The sequence below is a fragment of the Orbicella franksi genome, chromosome 7, assembly GCF_964199315.1.
Source record: "Orbicella franksi chromosome 7, jaOrbFran1.1, whole genome shotgun sequence".
Classification (NCBI taxonomy): Eukaryota; Metazoa; Cnidaria; class Anthozoa; order Scleractinia; family Merulinidae; genus Orbicella; species Orbicella franksi.
This window is the reverse complement of record NC_138151.1, coordinates 15,938,825-15,953,824: the sequence shown is the minus strand read 5'-3', so window position 1 is coordinate 15,953,824 and position 15,000 is coordinate 15,938,825. Positions and strand designations below refer to the sequence as shown.

Sequence of the window (15,000 nt, the reverse complement as noted above, 5' to 3'; positions counted from 1 at the left end):
TCGATAGCATTTACGTATACAGACCCTACTTACTTGCCGACACGACAAACCTACCAGTCCATTGTTCATTGATTGATTAGTTTTATTCTAGGCGGCCCGGTTCGAGTAATCGCACTATAACTGTACCCAACTTTCTTCCGCTCTGGGCGCCAGACTTCTCTCCCGCACTTAGCGCTCTGCCCGGCTAAACCACCTGTCTTGATCATAAAGGTTAGTTATATTTACTGTTTAATTTTTTTTAAGCAGAGTCTGCCACCAAGAAGATAGATGAACTCTTTGAGAAGATTGCGAATGGTTTGGCGGGAAATGGCAAATGCAAATCGATGGATCTTCCTGGAGACTGTAGCATAACTGATGATTGTCTTGAGATCACGTGCAGTGCGCACTTTGGCGGGAAAATCACCACTTTGACGGTAACTATAAACAGGTATGATACGCGTTAAAAAATTTAGGTTTGTTTTTGCTGAAAAAGAAAGTAACTGAATGATTGTCTTTCTCAGCAACTCCTCCGTGGTTTAGCGATATACCTTCGATCAGGCATTGTTTTTTACGCCTGGTCGTAGCTTACTAAAAAACCTACCAGGGGATTTCTCCGAAAAGGTTAGCTTCCCCTCCCCTCTTATTGTCACGTTCCCTTTAGTAAACCATCCCCCCCTCGCCCACCACAATTACTTTTGGTGACTCTGACCGACTACTATCACAACTAAAGAAATGTTCTTCTCCAGGTGTGATGAGCCGGTTACCGTGAGTATCAATGTGAAGGTCAAAGGAGAAGACATAGATTGGACGCACGTTTTCACTTCCGGTGATGAACTGGCTGTTCCAGGACTTGGTATTGCGGTCAAAAACGTCGCCAAGGCTGGCATGTTTATTAAAGTCAAGATTGAACCGGATGACGACATGTTAACTTTAAAGGTTCGATTGACACAAATGCGGTTATATATGGGCAATTTGGGGATGGGGGATTGGGGAGGGTGGAAGAGAACACAAGTCGATCGGTCGAATCACTCGAAAACACTCGTCAGGTTTCCGATCTTTCTAGTTTTCCAACCACAAGTTCACTCTCGTGCTCATGAATATTCCGAAAGTTGCTGTGAATCTAAGTTGCTAGTTGATGAATCACTGCACTGGTGTGTCAGATGTACTGGGTTGGAATCCCGTTCAAGCCTGATTAGTTTTTAGTTTAACTATGGTAAGAAGAAGTCACTCACGTTGCCTAGCGACTTCACTGCTAAGAAACAGTTTGACGTGCCAGTAGGCACAAAGTTCTAAGTGTTAAGGCTACAATAAAACAAGGGTTTCCGAGTGTTGTTTCAAAGCATCAAAACTACCCCGTAGCTTGAGTGTCTCAAGTTTTCGTCCTCCATTACGAGCACTTATTTTTCATTCATACGCGCTGTTGACATAGCTTAAAGTAGGCACAATGATATATATTTTTGTCATTTTCATGTTATTTAAAGGTAATCCTGGAAGGAGGAACTAAAGTTGGACCAGTTTCTTTCTTTCCTCTGAAGTTAGAACTTGTAGAACAAGAGCTGCCAATCCCCACGGACTACTGCGGTGAGGAGAAAACGAATATTAGCTTATCTTTAAGCTCCAGTCTCTCTTGTTTTTGTTATATTTCGCCTAAATTTATAAAAATTCTTGTCCGGGCGCACGTAATTTGGGTCAGCACTGGAGGTTGAAACATGATCATGTTCGTCATAGAAAATTACGCTATACAAGTTTTAATTATTATTATTAAATGGAGGAAAAACGTCTTTTCCTGAGGTCCCATTCATTGAGGTGGGGGTGGGGTGGTGGTGGTGGGGGGGGCTTTTCCTGAGGTCTTATTAAAAGGGGAGGGGTCTGAGTATCTCGCCTAAAAGCTACTGCAATTTTGAGAGAATTCTCAAATATCACTCACAATCCTTAATTGCACTCGCATTCATACGATTACCTATACTTACCTGATCTAAATATCCCGCAGCCCCAATTAATTTTTCCCCCAAATATCCTTTATCCCGTAAATTGTTTTACCTAAATATCCCATACCCCGTAATCCCCTATTAAGGCCTCTTTCATTTTGTCGACAGATTTTATTCGTTGGTGGGAGTCACGTAACACCGCTGAACGCATAGTAATGCTGCTGGTGTTTTTACTCCTGGTCTTGTCAATCATTTCTGGTTGTTACTGCTGTGGTTGCTGCTGCTGTCGGCCATGCCGCAGGAAAAGTTTGGGACCTGTATGATCAACACCGTATGGTAAGGGAGTTCTACAACCCCTTCAATAAACACAACATACAGCGGAGGAACCCAGACATCTCCCCCTGCCTCTCCATTACGCCTGAAGTTTAAAGTCGAATAGTTTTTTCGCCCCTCCCTCTCCCCATGTTGGAGTAGAAAAAAGGAGGGGGGCTTTCACTTTCACTCCACCCCCTCCCCCTGCCTCAAGATCCTCTGGGTCGGCTACTGACGCGGAATTTTCACGAAGTTATCTCTAACTTCCCCACGCTGAATATTGAATAGAATTACGAAGACTGAAACACTGCTTGCCTACATGCAAACGGGTACTTTTCATTTTGCGCGGAAATTTCGTGTGCGCGTTTGTTCTTTAAAATTCTATTAATCATGAATAATTTCGTTCGCCTTGTGTGAAAGGAAAAGTAGAGCGTCTGTACGTATACCCGAGCCCTGCTGTTCCGTAAGAAGAATTCGTCTTTCGCTGGTATAAACAAGCCAGGCGTAATCCCAACACTTATTTCACGAGTGCCTCTTTTTATCTCGTAGATTCTAAAGGAATTCACCTGACCTTCAATCAACATTACTTAATACTGCATCCTGGTGACTGCTCAAAATCCGGAGACGAAACTTTCTCACGTAAATTTATTGTGACTTAATTAATAAATGGAAATTGTAAAACTGAAGCGATTTGCAGAGGTACAAATGCTATTCCTTTGATATGCTATCCCACGTGGACAGAGTAATAAGAAAGTGAGAACATCTTGGGTTTGTGCTGGAAAAAAGAACTACCACTGTGACCTAAGATAATTTTCTTTCAAATTCTAACTGTGCCCCCGCTAATTTTCCCATTCTTGCCAGTGATCACGGTCATTGTTGTTTGAAGCTAGTTCTGATTGGCTGGTATGTTCTGTCACTGACGGCTTTTGTGATTAGCTGACTGGCTTTGTCTATCGGTTTAGTCTCAGTTTTATTCGTTGATGGAAAATAATTCCAGTTTTCAAAACAATATTTAAGTTTGCCGTATTGTATACTGAGTTCTAATCCGGAATGCTTGTGTAACAATGTAACGATGTTAAGCAGGATTGATTACGGGAATATTTACGTTTTATGTTCGTATTTAAGGATCATAATTGTAAAGTTAGGCCCGGTTCATACGTCGCATTTCTGCCGTGTCGAATTCAATTCAACGAATTAAATTCGACAGAAATTCGACGTCTGAATCGGCTGCCACATTTCTGCCGTACGTTCGACTGGTCTTGTCGCATTATCCGAGGGAAATGTGACACCGATTTAGACGTCGAATTTCTGCCGTGTCGAATCTAATGCATACATTATGTTAATGTTTGAGCATGCGTAAATGTTTTCCCGCCAAAGAAAAAGGAGAAACTTGGCCATTCTCGACCCAATCCAACCTGAACATATTGCAACACATACTGCGCCGTTGTCAGCCTTCTCCTTCTCGTTCTATTGGCGGACAATTGTTCGCAAAATTAAAGTCCTTCGTCGCTCAGTATTTTCGTCCGCCATATTGAATACCCTCCGTTTAAAACATTTTCCGCTGGCCGACATACCCGACAGTGCAAATTTTGAATTCAGTGCGACACAAGTGCGACGTATGAATCGACAGTCGCATTTCTGTCTCACTTAATTGAACTGAATTCGACACGGCAGAAATGCGACGTATGAACTGGGCCTCAGCAACTTCATGCAGGTGAAACAATTAATCCTAGTTGTTTAAATGTGATTACAATAAAATAACAGATATTCATATATATGGTCTAGTTTTGTGATAACTCAGTTCTGTAACAGTGGGATATTAGTGTGAATGCACTAGGTAAAGTCTTCGTATAAAAGGGATACTATATTTTTCCCATCGTTTTTAAAGTAGTCATGTGCTTAGTCCTGCCATATTGACTTCGCGCAGTGGATATATACATCGCTTGTCCATTCCTAAAAATGTTGTAGTCAACATCTGCGACCAGCGCGTAAAGCCCTGTCCGAACGGGAAATGTCTAGACATCAAACACGATCAAACATTGTTTGGTGACCAAACATTATCCCGTTTGGACACCTTGTTTGATCATGTTTGATAAATAAATCTGAACGTTGACAAACATTTGAGCAAAAGTACAAACTTCATTCTTAGGTACTTTCAGACCACCGTCGCCATTTTGTTTGCAAACATAAGAAGCTTACTTAACGCGTCACTAACGTTGCAGCGTGGAGCCGCTTCGAGGGGAAAGTATTACGCGCAATGCTGTTATGTTGTAGCGTGTCCTCAGGCTGACACGTTCCCTGACTTAAGATTGGCTGGGGCAGAAAACGCTTTCTTTTATAAACGTACTTCTTCTCTGGGGATTCTCCGTGTACATGATTTTGTGCCGCTATTGTGTTCCGAATGGCCGCTTAGGGACTGTGCAATAATTACCTGGAAGCGGGGGGGGGGGGGGGGGGGGGGGGCATAGGAGAAAATGACAACAAGAGAGAGAGGAGGTTGGTTGTAACATTTCGTACATACATTACTTTTCATTCCTTTTCGCAAACTGGAAAAGTAGTGGAAGAGTTATTAGAGTTCAAATATAAATACTAACATTGGAATAAAACTGACAAATTTATCAACTCTAAAATGTTCTGATCTATAAACTGTTGTTTTGCTATCTGTCATGCAGTAGGAAAGGAATGCCTCTGTTATATATGTTAAAACAGTGCTACTTTATTTGCACTAGGATTTTGTTAGCACACATGGCATCACAATTAAGCAGAATGAAAAACCTAACTGTTGAAATTTTAATAGCAACACAAATTTAAAGTATGAATTGCTGGTTTTCAGTGTCACGCAATTCAAAATAGATCAAAATAAAAATCAAAACCGTTCAATAGATAAAGTTCAGAATCTGGGAAATGAAAGAAGGTAGATATGCAAATACTGTCGCCAAGATTCTGGTCACAGCAATTTTTCTTATGCAAGATAAGCGGAGAATTTTTTTTTACCCAAATTTAGAGAGATTTGTATGAAGACGCCACGCTGGTGCCCATCCATATGGGCACCGGCCGGAAACCAACAGAAACATCTGTCACTGAGTTTTGCTACAAAAGCGTGAAGTTATCCCTCGAGGAACTCTAAAACATTAAAATAATACTTTTTCTAAGACATAAACTGTTCAGATAGCGTAGTACGTAGTGAATCACGATAGCGTGGTACGTAGTGAATCACAAAACTAAGAACCCATTCGGAGCGAAAATTTGTATGAATATTAGTTTTCAGCTGCTCTTATACCTCATTAGAGTAAAATCTCAGGAAGATCAATAGTTTTGTAATTTGAATTTTAGTGACGTCGTGTGAAAACCAGCTATTAAGCTCTTCTGAAGAAAGGTCTTTGCAAGAGGTATGTTCCCAGTACAACGTGGACGAGACTGCATGTAAAAGTTATGTAAAGCACCATGAGTTCCTCGATGCAAAAGCAAAAAAAGAGTAAGAGAAAGAAACACTCTTTCGCTTTTTCCTTGGACAATTGAAAAAGATGTAAAAGCGCTTACCAACAAGCAGCTTAAAATGTATCTAAATCAAAAAGTTCTTAAGATAACTGGAAGCATGGCTGAGTTGATTGATCGAGTTCTCACCCACGCACGCGGGAACCTTAGTGCCACAGAGGGTAACCCGAAAACACTGATCCCCGGTCCGCGGACCCCCACAACGGACCAGGTCCACGGACTACCTATGGACCGGTCCATGGACTACCCCTACGGACCCCCTCTACGGACCACCCTAAAATAGTGTAAAAATAAATAAAGATTTCACTTATGGGTTGTCTAGTAGATTCAAACTCGTGTCGGTGATTTTTCGAGTGTTCCACTGTGCAAATGTAACAGACTTGGGTTTTTAACATCCCACCTCCCGTCCCCCCAAAAAATTGCCTAAAAGCCGTTTTCAGCGTAAGGAGATGCCGATGGTAAGAAGGAAAGCTCTTACCTTCCATTCGTGGCTCAATCTGGCTATGGAAGATATATTTTTAGGCTGTTTATTCTTGTTTGTAACTGTTATTCCGCTGAGTAAATTGTGAAGCCTGGAACGAGTTCACGAGCCCACGGGAGGATGGGCTGAACAAAATGGCAGAGGGGAAAGAACACAAATTTCGAGGCTTCCCGGAGGCTTCCCCGTACGCGTCTTTCTTATACTTTATGGCCACAGCAAAGGAAATGACAATGTGTAATTATATAGATTGCACCCGAGCATGAATCCAGGTCTGCCTATTTGCCTATCAGTGTTTTCGGGTTACCCTGCCAGAGATGTTGTAGAAGATGAGGAATCTCCCAATTCATACGAAGACGACACAAGCTCAGAGTCCAGTGATTCTGATGACTCTTAAAATGACTCTTCGACATCCGTCGAAGAGTCATTTGAAGTGATGTTTGTACCGGAGGAAGAACTTCAACAAGTAAACTAGGTATGAGTGAAGGAATCAATGGGAGGCAGGAGCCATTATGGCTCCTGATGGGAGGAGAATTTTTTCAAGGGGGGGGGGGGCGGTTAGCCTTAATATTATCATTATGTGGGGTTGAAATTAATTTTTGCTTAATGAGAGAGGGGTATGACTTAGTTTTGGGGCATATTTCACCCATTTTCTAGCCCCCTTTCCAGGTAATTATTGCACAGTCCCTTAGAACCCCCTCTCCCTTGCTGGATTCAAAATTTTGCGCGCACCACATCGGTGAAAAAAACTGCAGGCGCTCTCTATAAAAATTCTCATCTGAATTTCAAGACAATCCCAGCAAGTGGAACAGTATTTGACGGCCGTATCGGACTAAAAAATGTTTCCGAAATTTTGAAAAACATTTCATCGAAAATCTACGTTCCAAAGGAGCTACGGCACTTTACGCGTTTCGGAAAAGTTTAGATTTATTATCATTCTTGTTATCTTCTCCATCCTTCACCATTCTTGTTCCTTTATCGTTTATTATTACCTCTGTGGCGTTTTTCTGTCTATTTTCAGGTTTCCTTGAATTTAAAGGTAATTTTGTACATGGCCAAAATAACTCAGAATACCGTGACTTCATGGGGATAATTCAATCGTTCAATCGTTTTCGGTTTTTTTGGAAACTCTTTCTGGGTATTTCCGAACCGTACGCTCCTAGCCTCCAGTCCTAGTTTGGCGTTCAGGGGGGTTAATATGCTTACTTCCCGAAATTTCCAGAATTTTGGCGAATGGAAAGCACGCACGCAGATAATAATAACAGAATAACTTCACCTTGAACGTGCACTTCAATATCACGTCTCAACAGATCTAGAGTTGTTTTCGTGGTAGACTCAGTTGCATTCAGCTGGGTTACCTGCGTCGAGTTGATAATTTTGTAAACTTTCCTGGCGTTGTTTCACTCGATCGCAATTTTATTGCTTCGTGACCCCATCCCACTCCATTTCTGTTACCATGACAACTGACGATCATATGACATCACAGACGTGACAGGCATGAGTCATGTCAGGAATATTCAAATTTTACGAAACTGAATATTTTAGGCCGATCAACTCTTGTATTCAGCTGCACTCCGCACAATGGCGACCAAATCGTGGATTCTTTTAGTCGTTGCTTGTCTTCTATCGTATGTTATAGGTAAGTGCATCGGAAATAATTACGAAACGAAATGCTAACGCCGCAATCTGTACGGGCTTTGCAGAGTTTGATGCTAGCAAAGAGCACAATATTGTATTCCAATAACAACGATCTAGCTACTCTCCAGCTTTGCTGGGTTGTTCGTCATTTGCCAAAAACATTCTTGTTCTCAGGGAGTAAGATTTATAAGCTCTTAGGAAACTATTGGCGACGTCGTCTTTTAATTTAAGAGGTGTCGATTTTTTTAAGTTGAGATCGAGTTCGAAATTTGTTACTTCTGAAATTTGTGCTCTGTCACGCCGCGAGGGCGTGTTGGAAGTTTACAACACTTAGCTCAAAACAAATGTAATTCAAATAGCTCGAGAGGGTGATGGCGGAAATAGTGACCGTATTATCACAAAGGAAGACTCGAGAGTCAAAGAATAGACTTCTATGTTCTTGTTTTTGCCACAAATACTGAGGAATACTGTTACTTACTATGCCAGATGTTGGTGGCGAAGAAATATTTTATTACGCCGAGGTGGATAAATTTTAAATGATGTTTTGCCAATATTTTGGTTTGCAGCACACATTTCAAATGCCCAGTTTATTGCAAAAATGTGCCACAAGACTTCATTAGTTTCGCTCAATGGTTCTCTTTCCACCACGAAAAATATCTAGCAAAAACTCAAAGAGTTATTTATTTGCCATTCATTTTGTGATAGCATAGAACTGTGCTTCGCAAGCCATCGTGAGTGAAGTATCTAATGTCAAAACATTATGGTTATTCATGAGGTTTTTATCCAAATGATTTTAAATAATCTGACCTACAATAGTATGAATTGTATTAACGTTAGTCAAGTTAACATAAACCCGTCATATTCGTGACTTGAACTAGATTCCGAAAACTCACAGACTTGGTGATAAAAAAAAACAGGTGTATTTTATACAATAGGTGTCATTATTTGCGAGTGAAAAGCAAGCATTCATTTCGTAGTCTCTACAATGCATGTAACAATTTTGACATTTCTAGAGTTTTACTGAATTGCACAATTTACAGTCGGCAAAAGTTTGTTTGTCATTATTACGTTCCGAAAATGGCAAAGAGCGATCCTTTTGAAAAAAACTTGTGAACAAAATATTCACTGAAGTCCAAGTATACTCTTTCTTTTATAAAGAATAATGTTTTTCTGGCCGAGGCTGCCTATTTTTTCTGCCGGTTTTAGGCTGAAAATATTCTTGCGAATATTCATCGATTACTGCGTATGGCATTTCTGTTTTCGAATGTATTTTCCTGGATGGCGTTAGAGTAATTTTGGAGCCAGCCTGCAGGCATTAAAGCCTGATTCGACGCACATAGCTTCTTGCAGAAATGTTTTTAGTATCGAACATACGGCTTGTTCTGTTTTTGTCACTGTTTAGTTAGTTTTGCCGTTTAGAGAAAGGAATAATTTTACACGGTTTGGTTAAGAGCATATAATTGTATTGTAGTTACAAATTTTCAACACAAAATCAAATTCTTTTCAACATCTCAGCCTCGAGTTTATTCTAAAAATGTTCTTAAAATTTCGAACATTTCAGCCACGATATTCTTATAAAAAGAGTGCAGTCTACTCAGTGGCCCTTCTAAGTAAATATTAAAGCAGAAACTTGTTTAAAATCCCGCTATAGCTGGAGGCAGGTTACAAGACGTGACGAAGTTGAATTCGGGACCACCGAACACAAATCCATCCATACTGGAAAGGCATCCAGAGGCAGTGGAAAGGTTTCGAACCTGGAACCTTGAAGATCGATGTTAAGTTAATTCGTATTAAGGAGTTCAAGAAAACCGCGACGGCAACGGCAACGGGAACGTCGCCAAACAACAGTACAGCCTGGCTGCGCACGTGCGTTATTAAGTCTTAGTACATTTCTTAGCCGTCTTCTGCAAAACAACAACGTGAAATGAGCAAATTCTGCGTTGTCAGTTGGAGAACGTGAACCAACGGCTAAATTTTTTAAATTTCTATTTCAGATTTGTCGCTGTGTACCAGATTTAGTTTCGTGATAGTTTTGACAGTGATAAACAAAGTAAATGACTTTAGAGTATCTCGAGATTCGTGGGTTAAATATAAATTCATTTTTTAATCGAGGTTGTCCTCGGCTTTGCCGTCGTGCCGGTTACTTTAAGTCCGTAATAATTATCTATGACGTTTTCTGCAGCTGACGTCGATGATGAAGGCCGCGATTACAGAGATGTGTATGAATACACTGATGATGGGCACGACGAGGAAAAATGCCCTGAAGTCAGTCTACCAAGTCGTCTTGTCGGCCGGTGTGAAGTGAGTGATTTCTGTAGTAATATCACATGCCAGTTGGAAGTCGCGGAGAAGCGCGCCACAGTAATTTTCAAAATCAACAGGTGCGAGGATCCCATAACAGCCACAGTCACCATCAAGGCGTCTGGGTTTTCTGTCAATTGGACACACACCTTCAAAGATGGTGAGATTATCGAAATCGTCCCAGCGGCTGATCGTGGAGAAATGAAAGTTTCTATTTCAGTCAAGGTTGATTTGAAAAAGGAAGGAAAAAAGCTGCATTTTAAGGTGAGAAATATTAACACGGAGCCTGTCTTCTCTGTTTTTCTCTCTGCGGCTTCAATTGCGTTGAAGAAGCCCCCTGATGTTCTTCATGGACCCACGAAAATTGAAAATTCGAAAGCATTCCTCTGCAACAAATTTGTACCTAACAATTTTCGTAAAGTAGGAAGCCCTTGCCACCAAAGACAGTGAAAAGATACTTCCCGAAATGGAATGAACGGATCACAATTAGCCTTACCATGAAGTTTCAGCGTATTTAGTTATTAATTGTAATAGACGGAGAAAGTGGAAGCATTCGACAAATCGCTGGGAAAAGTTAAAATAACTTCAGTTGTTCAACGTCTTCTGTATTCCACTTTCTACAGTTGCTTATTTCTTTATACAAGGTAAAATTACCAAATTGAAGTTATCATAGTCAGGTAGTCTGTCCGCCGATCCCCTATTTTGTCTTGAGTTCGCCGGGGGTGGCCCTGAGGAAAACGTTGCCCAGCTTCGCCAACGCTCTCGCGCTCCGCGCTCAAAAAGAAATAATCCGTAGCAAAAAACGTTAACGTCTGTGGACAGACTAAGGTTACAGTTACTAAACTCCAGGAACATTTTATCTGTCCATTTTAGCTGTTGGCAATAGCTGATGGACCAGCCCTCGAGCTCCAGAAACTGGGTCGCCGCACAATGACTCTGCTTGATGGGAAAATTACACTTTCGACCAAACATTGCGGTAAGAAGTAACACCATTATATGTATGGGTTATTGACCAAGTGTGAGGTCAAGATGGCTGGATATTGGCCAAGTTCTTTTTTTGCGTGTTTATGGACCGAGACGGAGTCGAGGTCCATAAACTCGCAAAAAAAGAACGAGGCCAATATCCAGCCATCTTGACCGAACAAGCTTGGTCAATAAAGGATTTATTATATGGCTTTCGGGGAAATTTTTCTTGCGGGACCGGGCGGATAGTCCCGAGCGGGCAAGACAGCTCCATCTTGCCCGTTCGGGTAGCCAATCACAACGCAGGATTTGATTCATCTTGCCCGCTCACGGAGCTAGCCATGTAATAAGGTCTTATATTGGGAACCTCTTGAACCAATTCAGCGATAAGTTTTAAACGAGGTGAGAGAAGTATTGAGTCATCATATGATGCTTGCCGAAGCTTTTTGGGCAGCTGCTTGTTGAATAAGCGAAGGTCGACTTGTGGCAATCTGGATAGAACGTGGCGTGTGAGAAACTGAGGACACGCAAGACGCGCATGACGTGCAAGACGAGCAAGACGCGCAAGACGCACAAGACACGTGAGACACGCGAGGCACGCGTGATTGTAGAGCCACATTCAGCACGAAGTAAAAGAAGGCTATCTTCTTCACACTTTCGATGATTTTCTGACATTCTGGTATTCCTGTCCATGTTACCTTAATTTCATGATTATAAACCAAAAACATGTCTCCAAAGACCTTCTGAAGCTAGGGGTAAAGTGTATTTTGGGGGATTACCGGTAATATTCAGCTATGAGATAACAGACGTTTATTTCTCTGGCAGGGTTCAGCGCTTGGTTCAACAAACAGCCGCGTTACATAAAGGCGTTGGTGATTGCCGGCCCTATCGTCGTGTTTATCTTTTTCCTTGTGCTCATTGCCTGTTGTTGTGCGAGATGCAGGCGTCGTGCGCCCGCACGTTTTCATGTTCAGCTGCCAAGTCATCGTGTCCAGATCTCCTCGACCAGGAGTAGGGTGCCCATGCAACGACTGATCAACGAAGAATGAATGTGCGAGAAATGGAAAAGAATCATGGAGTGTTCATAGTAGTGAAAATAACAAATAATCTTTTTAGAGGAAGCGCCAAAAGGTGCGGAGAAATACTAAAGACAAGGTCAAAAATCCATAACCTATAAAAGGCTCTAATTTAAGTAGGACCTAAGCTAGTTAAAGAGTTTACAAATACCCGTGAAGAGATAAACAATTCCTTATGTTGCGCTGCTAAACGTCGGTTGTACGATTTATTGTTACCAGCAAGAAGTAATTAGTTTTATTTCATGATCGAGTGTTAGGTTCCTTTTCAGTTTTGTAATGCATAACGTTTAACATACGTATACAGTCAGCGCGTAACTCTGAGCAAATTCTTCGTGTAGAATCAAATCGCTAAAATTTGCCACGGGTTGAATAATAGCCAGCAGGAAAACGTATATCCTTTATATCAAACAATGAGATAAGTATACTGCTAAAGGTAACAAAAACATTGATATACAAAGCAGTGTTCCTTACATATTTACATAACATTATATAAATAATGCCTAGACACAGATGAAGTCATTCCGATATTGCTCATCAGTGTTCTTTATCTAAAGATATAATGATTTTCATGAATAGATGTCTTAAAAAGTAGCCGCTTCAGACAAGAGAGGCCTGGTTACGAGGTTACATCCGTGAAAAATTTGCGTGCAAAACACGATGGAGGAGGGCCTAGGGACGAGCGACCTCTTTTGTGGTTGTAAAAGGTCAATTTTGATACATTAAAATTCTAACTTGAGGCTTGAGGCTTGAGGGAATAAAACGAAAAAAAAATTATTCATCCGTCGACCTCGAGGTGTATTGTTTTGTTTTATTCCTCCAAGTCTCGAAGCCAAGTTCATCGAAAATGGCCTATCAGCAGCCGAGTAGTCAGGGTTCGACTCGTATGTAATACGAGTAAATTTGTAAAGATCAAATCATGTATAAATGTTAAGGTGCTATTTTGCACGTGGTTACTTGTGTAAAATATTCGTTGACAATAAAGTTGTAAATATCTGTACACAACAACGCATATAATGATTATTATTGGTATTATGGCGATTGTTTATCTCAGTAGAATCTCACTGGTATCTTTCTTACTTACTGTTCTTTTCTTCTCGTTGGTTGGAAGGAACATTTAAGAACGAGAAGGAATAGGGTCAATCCTGAGGGCGACGCATGAATTTGCTCAGTTTACTCAGCCCAACCCCGTTGCGTTTCGGCTCGTTCATATATATCCCGCCCGCCGGGTTAATATTTTGCTAAGCTTGCGATCTCGACGAGCTCGAGACGAAATAGGAGGTCTGTGGACAGACTAACAAGGAAAAAATGAGAGCCTTTTCATCTGACTGACGCGTGCGTGACCAGCGCTGAAATCCTGAGGCCCTAGTGGTTTTATGAAATGAAACTCTGGAATGTTGTTAACTTCCCGTGTTCGTGTGATCAAGTGAGCATTGGGCTCAGTCTTTTTTTTTTTTTTTTTTTTTTTTGCTAAAGGCGTACGTAATAAGCATTTTCTGACCCTGTGGGGGAGGGCAGGAAAGATGAGGCATGACCTGGTAGAATCTTGGGAAATTTAACATGATATTAAAAAAAATATCTGTTGGCCATATTCTAAAATTGTATTTAAACTTGTTCAGGTGCCAGTAAAATCCCAGACCTGTTCATTTCACTCGTCTTCTTAGGCCTCGTCCACACTACGCCGGAGAAATTTGAAAGCGCAGCTTTATTTATGGGCCTGCCGTCCACTTCAATGCGCCACGATAACGCTCTTTAAGCAGCCGGCTTTTCGTTTTCGTGTGGACGGAAAACATTTTGAAAATGGATCTTTTCGAAAACGATGGCGTCACGATAATGATGTGATTTCCGTGATCAAGTTTCCCTCAAACATGACCGGTGATTGTCTCATTTTTCAAATTCCTCCGGCGTAGTGTGGAAGGAAAACATTTGATACGTTTTCAGAGCGAAATCTCCGTTTTCAAATTCCTCCGGCGTAGTGTGGAAGGAAAACATTTGATACGTTTTCAGAGCGAAATCTCCGTTTTCAAATTCCTCCGGCGTAGTGTGGAAGGAAAACATTTGATACGTTTTCAGAGCGAAATCTCCGTTTTCAAATTCCTCCGGTGTAGTGTGGAAGGAAAACATTTGATACGTTTTCAGAGCGAAATCTCCGTTTTCAAATTCCTCCGGTGTAGTGTGGACGGGGCTTAAGATTTTGAAAAACGCGAGTCTTTGCTGGACGTTTTGGCTTGTCACTTACTCCTCCCCTGGTTCGTCAGAAGGAGAACGCGTCGAGTACGCGAGTCAAAAGAATGTGTCGATGTGTTAGAGAATGTTTTGTCCCTTTAATCAACCAAGAAAAATCGCTGATGATCTCTACACCAAACCTACAGACAAACACCAACATCTACTCTATTCATCTTGTCATCCCTTACATACTAAAAAAGCCATTCCTTTCAGTCTAGCACTCCGCTTACGACGTATCTGTTCTACCGATGCCAGGTTTAATACTCGCGCGGCTCAACTTACCACTTACCTCCTTAAACGAGGTTACAACCGTAATTTCGTCACCAAACAAATACGACGAGCCGCCGGCATCCCCCGCAGACTCTCGTTACAAACCAAAGACGTCAACAAACCTAAACGTATACCATTTATAACTACCTTCAATCCATCACTCCCTCACATCTCTAACATTATTAAAAGACATTACAATTTGTTGCTCTCTTCTAACCGCTGCAAAAACGTTTTTCAGCATTTGCCTGTTGTAGCCTTCAGACGCTCCCCTAACCTTCGTGACTTACTAGTTACAGCTAAACTCTCTTCTAATTCTTCTAATCCCCAACTACCTTCT

The 15,000-nt window shown here is 41.3% G+C and overlaps 2 protein-coding genes across 4 annotated transcripts in view; both read left to right on the top strand.

Moving 5' to 3' along the window:
• The window catches only part of LOC145491848 (uncharacterized), a 5,595-nt gene extending 2,060 nt beyond the window's left edge, over positions 1 to 3,535 (top strand). Inside the window, exons 2-6 of one of the 3 annotated variants that reach the window (XM_081471130.1) lie at positions 247 to 427; positions 726 to 915; positions 1,461 to 1,560; positions 2,076 to 2,243; positions 2,769 to 3,535. In XM_081471130.1, the coding sequence (XP_081327256.1) occupies positions 247 to 427; positions 726 to 915; positions 1,461 to 1,560; positions 2,076 to 2,230 (626 nt within the window). In that variant the 3' untranslated portion in view covers positions 2,231 to 2,243; positions 2,769 to 3,535. Of the gene's footprint in view, positions 1 to 246; positions 428 to 725; positions 1,294 to 1,460; positions 1,561 to 2,075; positions 2,745 to 2,768 lie in introns of those variants that run through there. The other 2 variants (XM_081471129.1, XM_081471128.1) reach the window with 2 other exon arrangements.
• A 4,178-nt stretch (positions 3,536 to 7,713) lies between these two features.
• Positions 7,714 to 13,629, top strand: LOC145492697 (uncharacterized). The gene is made up of 4 exons (XM_081472101.1): positions 7,714 to 7,831; positions 10,013 to 10,395; positions 11,005 to 11,107; positions 11,920 to 13,629. Exons 1-4 carry the CDS (start codon positions 7,774 to 7,776, stop codon positions 12,141 to 12,143), a joined length of 768 nt encoding a protein of 255 aa, XP_081328227.1. The 5' UTR covers positions 7,714 to 7,773; the 3' UTR covers positions 12,144 to 13,629.
• The last annotated feature ends 1,371 nt before the right edge of the window (positions 13,630 to 15,000 follow it).

Excerpts from the sequence above, each read along its gene's own strand:
- LOC145492697 (XM_081472101.1), top strand. The coding sequence starts at position 7,774 with ATGGCGACCAAATCGTGGATTCTTTTAGTCGTTGCTTGTCTTCTATCG. Across the intron at positions 10,396-11,004 it reads GAAAAAAGCTGCATTTTAAG|CTGTTGGCAATAGCTGATGG; the intron begins GTGAGAAATATT and ends TGTCCATTTTAG. Across the intron at positions 11,108-11,919 it reads ACTTTCGACCAAACATTGCG|GGTTCAGCGCTTGGTTCAAC; the intron begins GTAAGAAGTAAC and ends TTTCTCTGGCAG.